Source organism: Crotalus tigris, unplaced genomic scaffold (assembly GCF_016545835.1).
Source record: "Crotalus tigris isolate CLP2741 ecotype Arizona unplaced genomic scaffold, ASM1654583v1 scf7180000019478.12717781048:2074007, whole genome shotgun sequence".
Taxonomy (NCBI): domain Eukaryota; kingdom Metazoa; phylum Chordata; class Lepidosauria; order Squamata; family Viperidae; genus Crotalus; species Crotalus tigris.
In genome coordinates, this window is record NW_024097560.1 from 538,701 (window position 1) to 557,402 (window position 18,702).

Here is an 18,702-nt window from a genome sequence, read left to right on the forward strand (position 1 = left end):
ATCGCTGACGCGGGAGTAAGCGCGCGAGGGCCGAGCCTGAGCCAATGAAAGCGACGCTTGAGGGGAGTCACGGTCAGGGTAGGAACGGAAACAAAAGGCGCGGTGCCCAGAGTTCCGCTGGGCTTAAAAGAAATAGAGGTTTTTGCAAAATAGCAGAATAACAGAGTTGGAAGGGATGTGGGAGGTTTTCTATTCCAGCCCCTTGCACAGACAGGAGACCCTGTGCCACTCCAGAAAAGTGGAATTTCAGAGGAAAAGCTTCAGTGTTCTAGATTGCAAATATCTAGGGCTTTTTTTTAAAAAAAATTATTCTGTATCTTTTTTGTAGTTGTCCCTAGAGGAGGAGTTCTGTGTATGAAATTGGATGATGACCTGATAACCGAAGACAAATAATGCTACATAATATAATAATGAAATGTTTGCAAGCAAATTATCAAGCTCAGAGGCACCAGGAATCCCATAGTTCTACTTGGAGCTACAAATATTCTCTTCTACTGGAGAACATGACAGCTTGCAGGGATACTCTTCATTCCCATTGCTCATATTTTGCTTTAGGCTTACAAAACAGGGATGTATATATAATGCTATCATCTTGCATATACCGCATGTCAATAAATTTTACCTTTTAATACTAAAAGTTGGTTTATTCCACAATTAAGCAAAGGTCTGTATGTCATATTACCAATTGCTATGCTAATGACCTTGGTGTAAATTTAAAAGGACTTAAAGATAAAAATAGCAGATAAGAATAGCTTACTTCTGCAGCATAATCTCTTTAGGTTTTGCAGATGCAGGATTAGGCAGGGGAAAAGACAAAACTCCTGAACAGAAAAGCTTCCTGCTCAGTTCTCTCCATAATACGTGATTTCAAAAATTGCTTTTCTGAGTAATCATGCACAAAGTTTTGCTGACACAAGAGTTTCCGTTTTTCAAACAACAGCTGTGTTTCTAAAATATTTTTCCAGGGCGGGAATTTTAAAGATTACTTTATATTACTAATGAGTTCATAATTAATAACTTGGGAACAGCTGAAAAAATAGTGGAACTGAGAGAAAGAACCCAAAAATGAACACTACTTATTATTGCTACTGTATGTCTTCAAGTTCTTCTAAAATATTTCCAACAGGCATGTTTAGTATAAAATCATCCCAATCAAATAAATGCTTTCATTATAATCATGAACTTCCAGAGAAAGAATGTAACATGTGACGTAAGATCCCCATTCTTTACAGATTTATGTGACGTCACACTTTCCCCCCACCTTCCCAAGGACGCCCTCATGAACTCGGCAATTTACACCAATCCCCCCCTCTAATTCCCACGATTGTGGCGCTGTCATTGGCCGTCGGGGACAGCCAATGGGAAGGCAGAGAGCTGATGGCTGGGGCGACAAGCGGCCTCTTTCCTGGTCCCCGCCCCCCGGCTAGCCCCGCCTACCAGCTGTGAACCCGAAGGGGAAGGAAAAACCGGCTTCGCGCATGCGCGGGATAAGGCTAGTGGCCGTGGCGCGAGAACGCGCGGGCCGGGGGCGCGAGCGGGAGACGGTTGAGCCGTTGGAGCCCCTTCTCCCCACTTCCGGTCCTATCCCGGTGGAGACGAAGACAGGAGGAAGCTTCGGAGCGGCCATGAAGGTGAACCAGTGGGGGGGGGGGAGGAAGGGGGCTAAAAGGGGGGGCTGCAGGGGTTCCCCAAAGGGGGGAGGAATTGGGTCTAGGGGTCTCTGGGCGTCCTGAAAGAAGAGGTGGGTCTGAACATCCGGGGCGGGGCTTTTATTATTATGTATTGTGATTATTATTAGTTATTATTGTTTCTCTTGCTGCTCCCCGGAGAGGTTGATGGAGACCCCCCCCCCAAAAAAAGACTCTTCAGGTCTCCCCTAAATCCCAGCAGGGCATCAAAACAGACCTTCAAACTGGACCACAAACTTCCATCCTGCTCCAGAAGGATCAAATTGCAGGGAATTATTGTTATCATTATTGTGAAATGTTTATGATAATTTCTGGACCTGGAGCTGCCCCCCTCAAACCATCCCTGGCTCAGCAGCAGCAACCCTCCAGTCCTCATCTTGGGTTGGGGCACCGTCTGGAGGGACGTTTTTCTGAAGAACAGGAATTCAACGAGCCATCGCTAGGGTTTATTTGCTGAATCAATCTTGGGAAAGGAGTATGTGCTTGCTGTTGGCATAGCAAACAGACACAGTGCACAAGGACACTGCTTGGCCTCGGTACCGGCCTCGGGGCATTCTGGTTTTCCGCCAAGCATAAGAGAGGTTGGAAAAAGAGCTTTGATTTAAAACAAGGATGGAAGGAAAACAAAAGCCATTGGAGAGAAGTGACAAGGGAGATCTCCAGGAGTCTTAATAAAAGAGGCTGTAAAAAGTGTCATTCAAATGCCAGCGATGAGGGGGAGCATTCTCAAGTGCTGGGGCCACCTGCAAAAAGCCTGTTGTTGAGTAACTTCAGAATGGGAATGTGCCTGAATTTGCATGTAGACAGACACACAGCCTTGTACAACACCGGTTGTTGGGATTGGACAGTGGGGGAAATGAAATGTAGGAAATAAAACAGGTATAAAACACCCTGTTGTCTACCACTGTTCACATGTTCACTAGGTGGGACACAAACAGTTTTGCCTAATGGCCTCTTCTTCTCCCATCCCTAGCAGAAAAGCTAAAATGGACTCCAAAAATTGGGTGGAACTTTTTTTCTATGATCAATTATTCCAAGAATTCCTTCCAGAAGACAGTGTGCTTTACAAGACATGCTCAGTAACAACTGTGGTGTTATTTTCTCTCCTCGGGGACAAGGCTCCTGGGTTTCATGTGGACTTATTTGGAGGAATATGTGCAGGAATGCCATTTGTTTATTGGACAGCAAGAGTGTCTAAGATGATGAAGCCCAGCCCTGGGGTGCAGTTTCTTGGAAGTAACAAGCACTAGAAAATATCATGAAGCAGCGCGATGTGTCCCATTACAATTTCTTCTTTATTGCCAGCTGTTTTATCGGTGATAAGTAACTAACCAGAATGTAGAATGGAGCGTTATAATATTCACTGTAGTGCAGATGATAACTCTACAGTCGTAACAATGAGAGAAAGGACATCAAATCCTACTCCTTGCTTAGTCCAGGATTTTAAATTAAAGGTCCATGAAATTTGACTATCAAACCCATGCTTGGGTGGGCCAGTTCAAAGTCTATGACAAAAAAAAATGCTTTGGGTAAATGTTAGCTTTGCATTTTTATGTGGGACATTTATATCTATAAATTACACGTACAAAGACTCTTCATCTGATTAAATAGATCTTTAGCTGCAATCCTGCCATTTGCATAAAAATAAACCCTGCTGATGGGACTTCTGTAACCACAAAAGGTTAAGTTTATTGAATATGACTAACAGTAACACAGGTATGATTCTGTAATGAGAAAAGATGTTTCTGGATGTCATCACCTCGTCACGGTCACTTCCTGCAAGGAAAAAAGAGCAGCTATTCACAGATCTTGACTTGTCTTATTTACAAGCAACAGGGTCTTCTCTGCAGTAGCCCCATTCCTTGCACGGAATTCCACATGTATTTCTTCCTAGTGTCTCTTTATAAACAGATATATTTTTAAAAACAAATCTTCTGGGTAGTAGGAATTAGCTGGGGACTTTATGCTGTCTTTATGTAGTTTTAGGTTTTTAGAAAGTACATGGTTATGGATTGATTCTATATGAAATCTTTTTGGCTATCTCTTGCGGTCTTTGTCTGAAAGTACGGTTGTGAAGGGTTTTTGAAAGAAACAGAATCCTCAAGAAGAATGGAAGCAGCAGAGCTGAAACTGATAAAAGGAATTTGTCTCTTTGGTGGTGATCAGTGCGGTTCAGCAGTGGCCGTGAGAGAAATGTGAGCTTTAGGGAGAAAATGAAACTGGCTAAAGACAGGAAGGAGAGAAGGACTTTGGGGACTAAGTGGTAAGGGCAGAGTTCTTAAATTCCCCCCAAATGCTTTCTTATTCATCCTGACTACAAGTTCAAATTGTTCACAATGCTCGAGTGAAGAATGCAACTAGAAACAGGCCGATAGAAATCAAAAATAAACTAGCTGGAAAAAACTGCTCCACCAAAGTGCCTGCTTGATTCCAGTATTTCCAGGGTGGGAAATGTTGGACCCCTTTTGGAGGAGGAGACCCAGGTTTTTTGGCACGTTTGATAGCTTCTCCAGTGAATGCTGTATCGAAAGTAGCACAATTGCATTTTCTTGGTGTTTCTACGCTTGATGTTTTGTTGAGGCTTTGCTGTATACAAACAGCCTGTAGGACAACAGCCACATCCCTAGATAGATGCTTTCAAAGAATTAGGGTTAATTTGGGGCATGAATTATGGATAGGATTGTCAGCACAGCCCCGAGGCACGCAAAGAGATTCTAATCCTAGCTACTGGTAGTTTGTACTCTGTTGCAACCTTACAGGATGTGTTCAGGGTGTGAGGATTTTTGGAGTAATACATTTAGAATGTTCTTCAGAAGAATAGGGGAACCGTGTTTTTTTTCTCCGTTAAAATGCTCCTTGTTTTGGTTGCTGTGTTTTCTTCTCCAAAGAGACCGCATGATGATGTAAGTATTTGTGTACATTTTTGGTTAAACTCCCTGAAAGTTAACTGCAACTCGAAGAATCCGAGGAAGGTGTGTTTCTTGGCAGACTATTCGGGTGACCTTATATTTTATTAATTTTTTTATTCCATTCAACTCCAGAAGAACTCTGGGTGACTGACAAGATAGCAAGCAGAATTAAAAATATGTAAGATAAACTGAAGACAATAAGAAGGAGCAAAAATGAGCTTTGAAAAAAAATAAGAAAACAAGGAGGCAAAGTCAAGGCATGTGAACTGCAATCCTAGTTGTGGGGATTTTAGCCTCTTCCGGCATCAACAATTATCTAAAGCTGGATTGATTATCAAACAGGCTGATCCCTGAAACAGATGGCACCTGAATCCTGGGACTGTTAAATCTGCAGTTCCTGTCCTGCTGACTCATTTTCTGTTTTTCCTTCGGTGTAAATTCCAGGGCTTCTGTAGTTTTTCTAAGAGGCCGGTCCCTTTCTGAAAAGTCTTCAGAGGAAGCTCAGCCAGCCTGCTTGGATGGGGAATATTGCAACTAGAGAGCTGGTCGCTTGCTCGGAATCTCCTTGGACGCTCTCCTTTATTTCCCTACTTTGGTTAAATGATTGGTGACAGATCAGAGAATGACAGGTGTGGCAGAGGCCCTGGAGTCTGAGTGGATTGAGGTGGGAAAGGCCGAGCTCCCTTAACGAAAAGAGGTGCGGACTCCTGAAACAGGAGAGCCGCATCTCTTGGAGATGCCCTTCTCCATCCTACTGAAAGACTGGGTGTTTGTTGTCGTCATTCCTTAACCTAGACTTGAAAACTGCTTGCACACCACCTGAGGCCATCGCCATAACTGGAGAACCGAGCTCCTCTTCCGAAAGGGGAGCATCCTGCAACTTCAGTTGTGGACAGACAAGGGGGAGTAATCCAGATCTCTTTGTCGGGTGGTGTTGTGTGTCTTCCTTCTCCATCGCTTTGGGAGATTGACTGCTTACCAGCAGGATGTCCTGAAGACAGACCGGGGAGTGTGTGTGTCTTTGCGTGGTCTTTCAGTCTGGGAAAACTGAACTTGCTTCTGCTGCTTTCTTCCAGGCAGGGGCGACCTCCATGTGGGCTTCCTGCTGTGGGTTGCTGAATGAGGTCATGGGGACGGGAGCGGTTCGTGGCCAGCAGCCCGGATTCGGAAGCGGAGCAAACCCCTTTCGGTTTGCGCCAAGCACGGACTTCACCGTCTACTCCTCGGCAGCAGCCACGGGAGCGAACCCCGCGGTCTGCAAATCTTGTGGCCTTTCCTTCTCCGTATTCAGGAAAAAGGTGAGCGTCTCAGGCTTGGAGGGCAGGAGGCTTCCGATAAATCTCCAGGGTTAAACGCTGCTCTGCTTGCGGGCTCTTGTTTGTCACATAGGAAGACAACAAAATGGAGATGGGGACATTCGGAAGCCCTCGTAGCCGGGAGGTGAGAAACGCCAAGCCGGAGGTCCTCCTTTTGAGTCAAACCTGAGGCCCAAACCTCTTGGTTCAATTGTGGTCATAACTCAAGGACGACCTCTATCAAATAGGATATTCCTTATTTCCTTTTCCTTGTGCACAGCAAGGTGTGTGTGACTCCTTCCCCCCCCCATCTCCTCTCCTCCTTCTCCAGCACGTGTGCTGTGAGTGCAAGAAAGACTTCTGCTCCGTCTGCTCCGTCTTGCAAGACAGCCTCCGCCGGTGCTGCACCTGCCAGTTGCTGCAGGAGACGGCCTTCCAGCGGCCGCAGCTGATCCGCTTGAAAGTCAAGGATCTGCGCCAGTACCTGCTCCTTAGGAACATCCCCACGGACACCTGCCGCGAAAAGGAAGACTTGGTCGACCTCATCCTGTGCCATCACGGATTGGCCTCCGAGGAGGAGACGGACACTAGCAGCTTGTACTCGACGCAGTCGCAGGCTTCCAGTTTTTCGACCCAGCACATTTCTCTGTCTGGATTGGTGTCCACTTCTCAGGGAGACCTCGCCAGCCGGCAGGAGAATATGGGCAGTGAAATACAGTTACTGGTAGGTTTGTGAAGAAAGGGGGGGGGGGCAGAGAGAAAGATCTTTTGTGATTCTGCCTCCCCAGCTGGGCCAATGGGGAGCAGAAGCTGCCATTTCTAGATGACCGGAATGAAAGGGATGAGCATGCAGTAACACTTCTTGTGCATTTAGGGGCCCAGCGAGAGACTCTCGGCGGATCTGGGGGCAGAGGAAGACCAGGCAGCACAAGAAGTAAGGAACGAAGCGCCTCAGGACATTTGACCAAAGCGTTCACTCCCTTCTCAGTTTTCTGATACAGTTTAAGGCAGAGATGTGCAACCTCAGGAACTTTTGAGACTTCAGTGCCCAGAATTCCCCAGCCAGCGTGGAATCCTCCCCAGCCTGGAATTCTGGGAGTTGAAGTCCACCGGTCTCAAAAGTTCTGAGGTTGTACATCCCTGGTTTAAGGTAAACCAAACAATATTTCAAAATATAATCGGGTGCCTGCTTGGGTATCCTGTCCCTAAAGACAGCAATGGATCTTTTATCAATTGTGTTGGATCCCCACCGGCTAGGAAGTGCCAGCATCATAATTGTGGCATGCCTGTTGCACTCGATGGGCTTTGTCTCCTACACAAGGTAGATGCCCTTTTAGGGGTGGGGGGAAGGGATCCCATGGGGGGTTGGCCCAGTTCACAGGATCTTGTGGGCTCATTGCACACGGAGCGTTCTCTCCCTCCTTTGCCCATTGAAAACACCTCTCTTTTCAGACTCCGGGCCAGTCCAGGAAGCGTGCCAGGGCCTCGCTGTCCGATATTTCCAGCCTGGATGACGTGGAAGGGCTGACCGTCCGGCAGCTGAAAGAAATCCTGGCTTGTAACTTTGTCAATTATTCGGGATGTTGCGAAAAATGGGAACTGGTAGAAAAAGTCAGCCGGCTCTACAAGGAGAACCAAACGAATCAGCGGCTGCGTGAGTCTTCCGGTTTCCTCATTTCCTTCCCACGGGCTTGCTCGGGGGAGGGAAGGTGCTCTCTCTCTGCTTCTCTTCCGAGGTGTTTGAATGCCAAATGCCCCGCTTAGTGACAGAGGCTGAGGACCACTGTTTTAATCATACAAACCTGACGTGTCCCGTGGCGGCTTCTCTAACTGTGCCCGTTTGCTCCTTGGCAGAAGGGGAGAAGCCTCCGCTGGCCGACGAGGACGACAACCTTTGCCGGATCTGCATGGACGCGGTGATCGATTGCGTGCTGCTCGAATGCGGCCACATGGTCGCCTGCACCAAATGCGGGAAGCGCATGAGCGAGTGTCCGATCTGCCGCCAGTTCGTGGTGCGGGCCGTGCACGTGTTCAAGTCCTGAGCGCCTGGGCCCAGCACCGGAAGCTTCCTGCTGCACACATTTCCTCCCAAGACGGTCACGTGCGGAGGCTCTGGAAAGCCTCGGTTCCAGTTAATTCATAGCATCCTGACCAGGAGCTTAGGAGCTTTGACCGATTGTATTTCTGCTTTGCAAGTCAGATGCCTCTTAAAGATAGAGCTGTGTGAACTGGATTTCTTTTCCTTTTCATTTTTTTTTTTTTTAAAGAAAAAAAAAAAAAAGGCAGACTGGAGTAGAGTCGAACTGGAAGCCAGAGATTGAACGCTTCAGATTGCTCTCTTCTGAAAATCAGCCCGAAAGCTGAGAAAAGGCGAAGGGGAGCACGCTTAACTTCCTCAGAGAGCAACGGGATGAAGTCTTCTCGGGGGGGCGTTTCTTGCCCGGGGGGGGGATTTTGTGGGTGGGCTGGCAGACCGGTTTTTGTGCCAATCCTCCAGAGTGTCAGCCCACGCATATCTGGTGATCTACAGTAGCCTTAATGGAAAGAGTTAAAAGCTGCCTTTTGGAGTCTGCGTCAGAGAGCGCCAGTCAGCCAGTTTATATTTCCGTTCCGAGATCCTAGAAATATCCTCGGATTCAGAACAGGCAAATCAAGATAGTTCTGTTTACATTCTCATTTGAGAAGGTTTACCAGGAATTATCACATTTATATGGCTTCCCGTCACCAAAAGCAATGCTGGGTGGCACGCAACAATCACTAAAACAACATACGTATTAAAGAATATTTAAAAAGCACAGCAAAAATTTAGAATATGCAAATCACATGGAGACAGTAAAAGAACCAACTGCAACGGAGCCATCTAAGAATGTGTAGTTCCCTGGGATCCCCAGAGTTGGTGACCGAGCCAGGTCTTGGGGGGGGGGCTTCTGGAATGGTAACAGTGATAGAGTTAACTTTATTGGGGAGGGGGGAATGCTCCTTAGGACAGGTGTTATGATAGAGAAGGATTTAGATGGACTGCGCACCTATAGGAATAACCCCAACTTCTCCTGAAACTGGGTCTATCGGGCACTGGCGATGGACCAATCTAGTGGGTCCAGCCTCCCTGCAGTGGATAGAGGCACCAGAATGTCTCCTGGTCATCAGGGCAGGATCTGACCCTGCACCCAGCCAGACCCCTAACTCCCAAACCCCAATGTCCACAGAAGTATAAACGTTCAGGAAGGAACCAGGTAATGAAGGAGTCCAGCAGCAGGGGGAGGGAAGGGAGCCAGGTCTCAGAGCAAACAGTTGCAACCTTGCTTATTTAGCCCTGCTGCTTTGGGGGACCTGAAAGGTCATCAGTTCTGCCATCATCTTTCCTCTTCAGCAAGACTTATTGCAGTAGCTCCCCAACGGTTTCTAAGAGATTTGCCAGAATAGCTGGGGCAAGTGAAAGGTCACCAAAGCTTGCACTGGAGTCATGCAAAATCCTCAAATGCGCAGTGTGTGGGGGGAAAGCAGAGGCATTTTGGAGCTCGGGCCCCTGGTATGAATTTCAGGGTTTGTAGAAAGGCTGTGAAAATTAGGAGAGGTCCTAACTTTGCAGCCTGGTATCTATTCGGCGTCTGGCTCAAGTAACTTTTCAAATCTTGAAGTTGACATTTTTTTCAGAAGGGAGCAAGACATGATGGCTTTGTTTTTTGAAAATGTCTCTAACGAGGACATAGTGTAGAAAAGCGAGTTTTTTGGGGTACGTGCATAATCGAGAATGTAGCATATCCATAACATTCTGAGTAACGGCTGGCTTAATAAACGTTTCATTAACTGGCTTTGGGTCTGCTTTCCTCTGCCTCCTTGCTGCGAAAAAGCCCAGACGAGCAGAGACGCTTGTTTTTCCCTCTGGCAGTATTAAACCTATAGGCTTGACAGCTTCACCTGAAGGGTTTGTGACTTGGAGATGCTGGTGAAAAGGGAAAAACACACCACCAGGTAAGCAAAGGATGATCTTCTATGAAAAGTTTTTACTTTCCCCAAGGGACAAAGCAACTGGATTCCCCTGGATCACAAGTGCCATTAACGAAGAACAACTGAACGCGGAATCTCTTTACTGTCCGAGTTTGCTCTTGGAAAACAACGGAGGGGGGGGTTGAAGCCAGGGGGGCTTTTCCAGGAAATTATTACAAAGGTTCAACATGTATAATACAAACGAGCAGTTTGCCCACCTAGCCTCTTATTTTTGTACAATCATTTATACAAATTTCAACAGAGGTAAAAATGCATGAGGAAGGAAATCAATCGGAGAGAGACCACTTTACAACAATGGCACTTAAATGTACTGTATATTGAATTCCCACCCACCCACTTTTAAAAAAAAAATAGTTAACCAAGTTAAATTATAACAATTCATTTTTTTAAAAAACCAGAACTCCTTAACTTGCAGATGGGTTTCAAAGGCCCAATATCTTAATGCTTTTCCAGGAGACTAGCTGTCACTGAAAAGCTTTCAAAATTAAAGGGAAAATGGACTTTATACGGGGAGAATTTAATAACACTTTCATCCTTCATCTGTACACCTCTTTTCCACAACATGCCTTACTGTGTTGCTTGAGTATACAAAGCGGCATACAAAACATGCTATTTCCCCCTCCCCCATCATAAAGTATGCCCCTGTTTTCCCTTCACCCCTTCAAAAGTGGGGAATATCCATTTCGATCGGTTGTGTCTCTTTTCCGAAGTCTGCTCCCCCTACTCCAGAAACATTTGGCAACGCAAAACCCAAGTCAAAACGCCGGAAATGCATCCGAGAACTTTGCATAAATAACTTTTTAAAGGGATTTGTACAAAAATAGTTTTGCATAAGGTCAACATATAACGGGAAGGAAAAAAACAAACCAACCAGTCCCGAAGGCAAGAAGAGGCAGGGGGACCTTCACCAGAGCAGAACGAGCGTTTCGCTTCGGAGGCCTGGAGAAAGTCTTAAACCAAATGTACAGGCGCTCCGGCCACAGTTCTGAGTCGGCCCGTCCGTATCTTTCTCGGCACGTGAAAATCCCAGGAAGGAACACCGATGGCCCCCCAGAGCGCCAGATTCCTAACCTGGCTGCCTGCCGTACATTCCTGCACAGTCGGGTCTGTTCGCACGACATCCAAGCCGCGTGTCGGGTGGGTGAGTGGGGGAAACACCCCTCCGACTTCCTTCGGTCCTTTTTTTCGCCCTGCTTCTTCGCCTCCCTTGAAAACTGTGTCCTTGTCAATACTAGCTCAGCTTCTTCAGCAGCTTCTCCTCTGCCTGGCTGAACTGGACGCTGACCGACATCTCGGCGATGAAGCGCTCGCAGCCTTCCCGGCTGACCTGCTTGCAATAACGGAGGTCGATGTGGCAGATGCTCCCGCAGCGCTTGAAGTATGACAGGCACTGATCCGTCACCCTGTTGCAGTCTGGAAGCACAAAGAGAGGAGGGATGTCAAGGAACCATGACTGCTGCTCCTCGAAGTTACAACGGCACAGAAAAAAGGGACTTACAACCGTTTCCCACACTTACGACCACTGTACCATCCCGGCGGCCATCTGATCAAAATTCAGTTGCTCTTGGCAACTGACTCACATTTATGACGGTCGCAGTGTCCCGGCATCATGTGATCCCCGTTTGCAACCTTCTGACAAACAGCCAGATTAACAGCTGCGTTGCCAGCTTCACAACTGCAGCGTTTAGCTTAACAACGGTGGCAAGAAAGGCCGTAAAATGGGGGCAAAACTCACTTAGCAAATGTCTCATTAGCAACAGAAATTTGGGGCTCCATTGTAAGGTGTAAGGAACACCTGCGGTCCGAGTTTGACCATAAGTCAATGCAAGCAATCAGTCCATCTCCAAACATTTCAAGGAGTCCTTGAATCACGGCCCTCGTTGGGACCAGATTTTTTGTGGCTAACCGGGCAATTTTGCCATTTTTTGGGGTGTGGTTGTTAAGCAAATCATTGCAGCTTTTAAGTGAATTGCACCGTTGTTAAGCAAATTGGCTTCCCTCCTGTTGAAATTTGGCTGGGAAAGTTGCGAAGAGCAATCTGGGGATGCTGCAGCCATGGTAAACACAGGCCAGTTCCAAGTACCAAAATTTTGATCACTTGATTGAGGGGATGTTGCGATGGTTGCCTGTACAAGGACCAGGCTATAAGTCCCTTCTTTGCACTTCTTTGTTTCGTGAATGTCACTAAACAAATGGTTATAAGTCGAGGGCTTCCTGTATTAAAAGAATTATGCGAGGTTCATGGCAGCATTAATCAGAAAGTGACTGCTTCTACAGCTCTTTCCATCCCCACCTTCGCCGCTCCAGCAGGATTCTCTTCTGGGACTGTTTAAGATTGCAGGTGGACCACTAAATCAAGGTGCGCAAAAATCTTTCCCATAACTCTACCTGTCGAATCTCTCCCAGCCTACCTTTCAAAATAACCTCGGTTAGGGAGTCCCGCGTGGTGGTCCCCACCGCCGTTAGCAAGTTGATGGACTGGTCTGTCACGTGATTGCAGTAGCTGAGGTTGAGTCTGGACAGGAGAGGCATGTGCCGGATAATCAGACGCAGAGAAGCATCCGTGATGTCCAAGCCGGACAGGCGGAGATCTGTGATGTTGCGCAGTTTGCTGCGGTTGTCAATCTGGCCTGCGCAAGCAACAAAAAGGCAGCAAAGTCTGTTGTTATTTCATCTGCAGAGGCTGTGATTCAACAGGCTCAGCCACGCCTGGAGGGACCCCCCCCACACACCAAAATGCAAGACTTTTCAAGCTTCTAGGCTTACGCTCGTGAGGCCATCACGAGACCCCAAATATGGGAAAACTGGTTGTTATACTCCGCTTTCTCTCCCAGTCTTGCTGCAGGAGTCAAAAAATGGGAATAGGCACCTGGCCGGTTGTCAGTTGGCGGTGACAAAAGGTCTCTCATCTGAGCATCCTTCAGGCCTTCCACCCATTGGCTGTCCAGAGTTCGAAGAAGGGGACAGCTGGAGCTGCAGAGAGCGGACACGGCAATCCACGAGCACCCAGCCAAAAGCAGATCCCGGAGACCTATGGAGAGGGAAGAATGTCACCCTCCGCAGAGTGGCCCTAATTGCATGACAGTCCTGCTCCCTCCCTCATCTGCTAAGGCAGGAATCGCCAAGGTGGAGCCTACCTGGAAGGCGGGTGATAAGCCAGCTCAGCTGCTTTTTCGATATATTTGTCCAACTCAGGTCTAGCGTGACCGGCTGTCTTCTGATGATGCCACTCAGCATCAGGGGAGTGATGGATTTACAATGGTTGAGGTCTATTTTGGTCCACAGTCTTTTATCACAGCACCTGAAGGAGAGAGGACAGACACATCTTGGGGAAAAATACAAGGCCTGAAATACAGGTAGTCCTCGACTTACCACAATTGAGCCCAACATTTTCTGTCGTTAAGTGAGACATTTGTTAAATGAATTTGCCCCGTTTTATGACTTTTCTTGCCTCAGTTGTTAAGGGAATCAGGCTTCTTCACTGACCCCAGTGAAGGACAACACCCAGCTTTTCTAAGCCTCACTGAATTCTAGCCTCTCTTTATCCTGGCCAGAGCCACAACTGTGGCAGTTCCCAAGGGGCCCCTGACACCCAGTTCAAACCTGCCCCCCCCGTTCCTCATAGGGCCCCCCAATCCTTACCACCGATTCCAGGTCCGGCACACCCTCATGCAGACGCAGAGCTCTCGGGGGCTGAGGCAGCCAAAGACGGCCATCCACACCTCCCTCTGCATCACGTGGGCCGCTCCATCATCCAGCAGGAGCGAGTCCGGCGGGGGGCTGATGGGGGGCGGCCGGACCACGTGCCGCTCCATCTGCATGCACTTGGGAGGCGAGAGGGAAGGCGGGGGCCGGGCGACGGCCCTAGGGGTACTGTTGCTGCGGAGGCTGGAGAGGAGCTGGTGGCGGAGTTCCCGCGGCGTCCCGTTGAAGCCCTTGCTGAGCGGATGCGGCCGCTCCAGGCCGAGGCCGTGCTTGGGCTCCTCGTTCTCGCTCTCCGGCTCCGACTTGATGGGCGGCTGGTGGTTCTCGTTGGCCAGGCTGTTCTCCGTCTTCTGGATCTCCTGGTTTAGCTCCTTGCTCAGCTCCTTGCTCAGCTCCTTGTTCGGCAGGCGCGCTTTCCGGCGGATCTTGAATTTCTTCTTCTCCCGGGACTCGGCCCCTTCCGAGCTGGGCCCCGCCGTGGGTGAGCTGGAACGCGACTGGTCGCTCTCCTTGGTTTTTGGAGGCTCCTCCGGGAAGGCCTCGCCCGGCTCTTGCTTGAAGCGCCGCAGGGGCTTGAGGGCGGCCACCCGATCGTCGGGGGTCTTCCAGGAGCGCCTCTAGAAAGGGGGAGGATACCAATAGCAATGGTACCAATGGCTTCCCCCACTGACTCTGCTTGTCAGAGTTCGCAAAAGGGGATCACGTGACCCCGGGACACGGCAACTGTCACACTTATGAGTCAGTTGCCAATTTTGAATTTGGATCACGTGACCCTAGGGATGCCGCAACGGTCATCAGTGTGAAAAACATTCAGAAGTCCTATTTTTCAGTACCTCGTACCTTTGAACGGTCACTAAATGAACGGTTGTAAGTCGAGGACTACCTGTATAATCCCTGGGGGTGGGAGAAATCCATACAAATGAAGAAATTACCTTTTTCCTGAACAGCTTCTCTTCTTTGCCCAGTTTTAGCTACGGTCAGAGAGGGAAGGAAGGAGGGAAAACAGGGATTTTATTGATTGGAAGTCATTCCTCCCATGCTGGCTGGGGGAATTCTGGGGAATAAAGTTTGCAAGGCTTGAAGTTGGAGAGGTGGTAGATACACCAGGGCAGTGGCCATTTTTACTGGGGGTCCCAGCTCCTGATCCCCCTCCACTACGCCTCTCCTACGGAGGCACCTTCTCCTGCCTTTCGGCTGAAAACATCCAAGGGAGGCGATTTCCCCGTCTTACCCGCTTCCTCATCGCCGGCTCTTGGGGCTTCTCAAATTTCCGCTTGCGGCGCAGGTGGGCTTCCTCCGACTTCCTCCTCAGGAGAGGGTCCAGCGGGGGCTTCGGAGGGCGCTCGTCGGATTTCTTGCGGGGCGATTCCTCGCACTCGACTTTCCGCTTGGGGACCTCGGGGACGGCTTCCTTGTTCTCCCGGTTCATCTTCTGCTCCTTGAGCAAAGAGCCCGGCAGGTTGGAGGCGTACTTGAACCCAGGACCCCGCTTTTGCTTGTACGCCAGAAAGAGACAAAACACACAAGCAAACTTTATATCTTATGCCTTTTTTTTCCCCTCCCGGAAAGGGCTGCAGAAACCCTCATTCTCTCACTAAATTAGGGAGCAACATGGTGCTGTTACATTGCAGGAGGAAACCTGAAGGGATCCACAAATTAGATCAGCTGAGCTTTATTGCAAACAAAGCAGAACAGAAATAGGATTGGGATCTCAAAAGCAAAAGACTTGTGTGTGTGTGAGGAGATTATTGTTTTTACTCTTTTTATACAGGAAGCCCTTGACTTCCCACCACAATTGAGTCCCAAATTTCCGTTGCTATGCGAGACATTTGTTAAATGAGTTTTGCCCCATTTTACGACCTTGTTAAAAGATCTGTGTGTGGGGGGGGGAAAGGGGCTCTCCCCCCCCCGTCCAATCGGTAAAAAGTCACCGTTGGAGGCCGACAAAGACTCAGTGGGCAAAACACATAAAAAATACTTTTTGTTTCCTTTTCCAGGCAACGAAATCATTGCTGTAAAACTCACTTTCCCCGTTTTTCCAGCATGGTTGCACTTTGGACATTCCCAGCAATTCGGAAGCTCCTCGTTCACCACGCCATCCGATTCTCGGACCTGAGGGAGGGAGGGAGGGAGGGAGGGAGGGAGGGAGAGAGAGAGAGAGAGAAGAAAAAGAGGGGGGAGAGAGAGAGATGGGTAGAAAGAGAAAATGTCTTGTTTAGCAACGGATATCTCGGGCTCAGCTGTGTCGTAAGTTGTGGACAACCTGTAGACCCAAGTCCCAAAAGCCCTGTCCTTACCTTGAGGCACCCCGGGTGGATGATTTCGTTGCAGATTGAGCACTCCATAAGCATCAGATTAAATTTGCTCTCTTCTTCCTCCACTGTGTCTTCCTTGCCGGCTTCTCCACACACCAAGCACACTGCGGTGTGAGGCAGCACCGGCTACGGAGGCAGGAATAAAGGACAGGTCAGGGGATCCGAAACGGCCGCAAAAGCTATTGGAGCAGACGAGGCCTCTGCTTGATCGTTTGGAGCAGGGGTCTCCGAGCCTGGCAGCTTTAGAGCCGTGGACTTCAACTCCCAGAATTCCTCAGCCAGCCCACAAACCGAGGACTTCTGGGAGTTGAGGTGGACCCCGATTTCCCGCCCCGGTGAACCGCGACGGTGCTTACCGCGATGCACTGCCTCATAATGCAGGACTGCTTCATCCGGCCAGGCCCCCCAAACTTCTTCATGTCCTTGCAGAAGTGACATTCGCCACACTCTGTCCTCAAGCAGGCCTCGCACTTGCGACATCGCGTCCTTCTCCGGCGCGCGCCTGCAGTCGTCCGATTCGCTGCAAGCTTCACGGCCGAGGAAGGACCCAGCTTCCCCTTGGGACGCCCAACAGTCCGGTTCTGGGAAAGAAAGAGGGACGGTGGGATTTTTGAAGGGGGACGCCCTGCCATCCGGGTGGCCGTTGCAAAGCTGGTCCCAAGGACTACAAGGCTGATACCCTTGTAGGGGCAAAGACGTTACGGCTTGCGATCAACTTTGGTTACAAGTTCCTCTTTCTGCAAACCCAAGGAGCAGCTTTTCTGAGTGGGGACGGTCCGGTAAACCACAAAATGAGATTAAAGAGGCGCAGGCAACGGAGGCCGGGGAGCAACAGAGCTTTTCGGCCTCGCCGTTGTACAAAGTTAGCCAGATGGACCCGGGTCTAACACCACGGAAGATGCAGGCCAAGTAGCCCTAAAGCAGTGTTTCTCAATCTTGACAATTTTAAGGCATGTGGACTTCAACTCCCAGAATTCCACAGCCAGCATTGCTGGCTGTGGAATTCTGGGAGTTGAAGTCCACATGCCTTAAAATTGTCAAGGTTGAGAAACACTGTCCTAAAGAATTCGTAGAGAGTCAGCTTGGAAAGTATCAACACGAAAGGAAAGGTTAAAAAGACCTCGCAAATTGATTGTAATAGAGGAGGAGGAATCCTGTCGGTTAGGACTGTGAGTTCTAATTCCGCCCTGGCCGTGAAAACAGGCTGGGTGACTTTGGGCCAAGAAACACGAGGGAAAAAATGCAGTTTGTATATTTGATTTCTTATGTTCCTTTTGGAGAAAGTGCCAAATCATGGTGATGGACCTCCGTGAGAGTTAACACACATCAGCAAACTTCCATTCCTGTAAAATCTTTGTGAGTTTTAGCAGATTGAGAATTTTTATAATCCTTTCTAAAAACTAACGTTTGATTTTGCTTTCTCTGTTGTTTCCATTTTTCTATGCTGTTTGGTATGTTGTGAATCACCCAGAATTGTCTGGAGTTGAATGTCATCAAATTGAACTAATAAATAAAATAAGTATAACTGGAAGATTAGCCTGGAAATTTCATCTATGGATCAGCTGCAGAAAACCAACAGTAAGAAATTATTGAGGGACACTTAGAGGTTTTTTAGCAGCCATTTTTACTGACTTCTAAGATTTTTTTTTATTGGATCCTTTGATGGATTCCCAGTTCTAAGCCAAGACACCAAAGGGATCAATTAAAAAATAATTAAAAATCTTTGAGAGGGCCCAATATTAACTACAGAACTGAGTCTGGCTTCATGTGCAGCTTTTAATTTAAAACAATGACCAAAACAAATAATTCTTTTTTTAAAAAAAATACATTCTAGTAGTTACATTAGTAGCTACAGAACCCTAAATTAGATCCACTTTATTTTTTAAAAAATAATTTCTATAGCTACCCATCTCAACCCACTGATCCCAGGTGGCAAGCAATTCTAAAACAATTAAAACATTTTTTAAAAAAAACAATGTTCATTTTTTTACAAAAATAATGAATACTGTTTGGTATTTTTAACCCAACCACAAACGTAATAAACTTACAAGACTAAGTATAAACAACCCAATTCATTGCGCTGATAAATGTTAAAAGGCAGAATAAGGAAATATAGAGAAGGAATATTACAAAAGAGTCATCACAGAGGTCCAACGACAAATCAAGGAATTAAGAAATATATTTTCAGTTGGATACTTAAACAAACTTGAGACAGATGAAGAGAGCCAGGTAAAAAATTACACCTTAGTTCTGAGGGTAAAGATTAAAAAAAAAAGGTTGCTTTTTCACTTCTAAATACTAAACGATCCTTGCAAATTTAAATTGGTAAATCCTAGTAGCTTCCCAAAATTGGCTCTGCTGTCAGTTGGGAGGTGGTCCTTTCTCCCCCTGCCCACATTATAGGACCCCTGTTAAGATGTCCTAGGCATCCATTCCCTATCTTGATAGGATTAAGTCTTCCATGGGGGGGGAGGGTGTGAAGGGAGACAATTGTAAGGAAACTGTCACACACAGCACACACACAAGGCACACCTCCGTTCACTCCTAGCTGAAGGTATTTCACAGATCTCCAAAGCACATCCAAGATCTAACTTCCTGCCCCTTCTGATTAAAGAAAAAAAAAAACCCGATTGTTTCGGTTAAAAATCTCCTGCAAAGCAAAGTCAAAGCAGCATCTTTCTCTGAAAAGAATAAAACAAAAACGACAAAAAAACTACAGTGGGAAGACCCCTTTACCCTCTCCCTCTCCCTCCCTCTCTTTCTTTCTCCCCTTTCTTCCCTC

General features: G+C 47.8%; 2 protein-coding genes across 8 annotated transcripts in view; one reads left to right on the top strand and one right to left on the bottom strand.

Moving 5' to 3' along the window:
• The first annotated feature begins 1,387 nt into the window (after window positions 1-1,387).
• Window positions 1,388-9,704, top strand: RNF34 (ring finger protein 34). 2 transcript variants are annotated; one of them, XM_039362656.1, is made up of 7 exons: window positions 1,388-1,631; window positions 5,674-5,895; window positions 5,987-6,037; window positions 6,224-6,616; window positions 6,767-6,826; window positions 7,345-7,546; window positions 7,747-9,704. In XM_039362656.1, the coding sequence occupies exons 1-7, from the start codon at window positions 1,479-1,481 to the stop codon at window positions 7,932-7,934; spliced, it is 1,269 nt and encodes a 422-aa protein (XP_039218590.1). In that variant the 5' UTR covers window positions 1,388-1,478; the 3' UTR covers window positions 7,935-9,704. The 2 variants fall into 2 exon arrangements, with proteins under 2 accessions (XP_039218590.1, XP_039218592.1); XM_039362658.1 differs by lacking the exon at window positions 5,987-6,037 and having other exon boundaries at window positions 1,412-1,631.
• Window positions 9,705-9,876: 172 nt separating this feature from the next.
• The window catches only part of KDM2B (lysine demethylase 2B), a 29,203-nt gene continuing 20,377 nt past the window's right edge, over window positions 9,877-18,702 (bottom strand). For 5 of the 6 annotated variants that reach the window (XM_039362650.1, XM_039362652.1, XM_039362653.1 and 2 more), the window contains 10 exons: window positions 16,277-16,501; window positions 15,903-16,046; window positions 15,631-15,717; window positions 14,837-15,109; window positions 14,538-14,576; window positions 13,543-14,222; window positions 13,038-13,201; window positions 12,770-12,931; window positions 12,312-12,530; window positions 9,877-11,313 (listed from right to left, as the gene is read on the bottom strand). In XM_039362650.1, the coding sequence (XP_039218584.1) occupies window positions 11,132-11,313; window positions 12,312-12,530; window positions 12,770-12,931; window positions 13,038-13,201; window positions 13,543-14,222; window positions 14,538-14,576; window positions 14,837-15,109; window positions 15,631-15,717; window positions 15,903-16,046; window positions 16,277-16,501 (2,175 nt within the window). In that variant the 3' untranslated portion in view covers window positions 9,877-11,131. The remainder of the gene's footprint in view (window positions 11,314-12,311; window positions 12,531-12,769; window positions 12,932-13,037; window positions 13,202-13,542; window positions 14,223-14,537; window positions 14,577-14,836; window positions 15,110-15,630; window positions 15,718-15,902; window positions 16,047-16,276; window positions 16,502-18,702) is intronic. The other variant, XM_039362651.1, reaches the window with a different exon arrangement.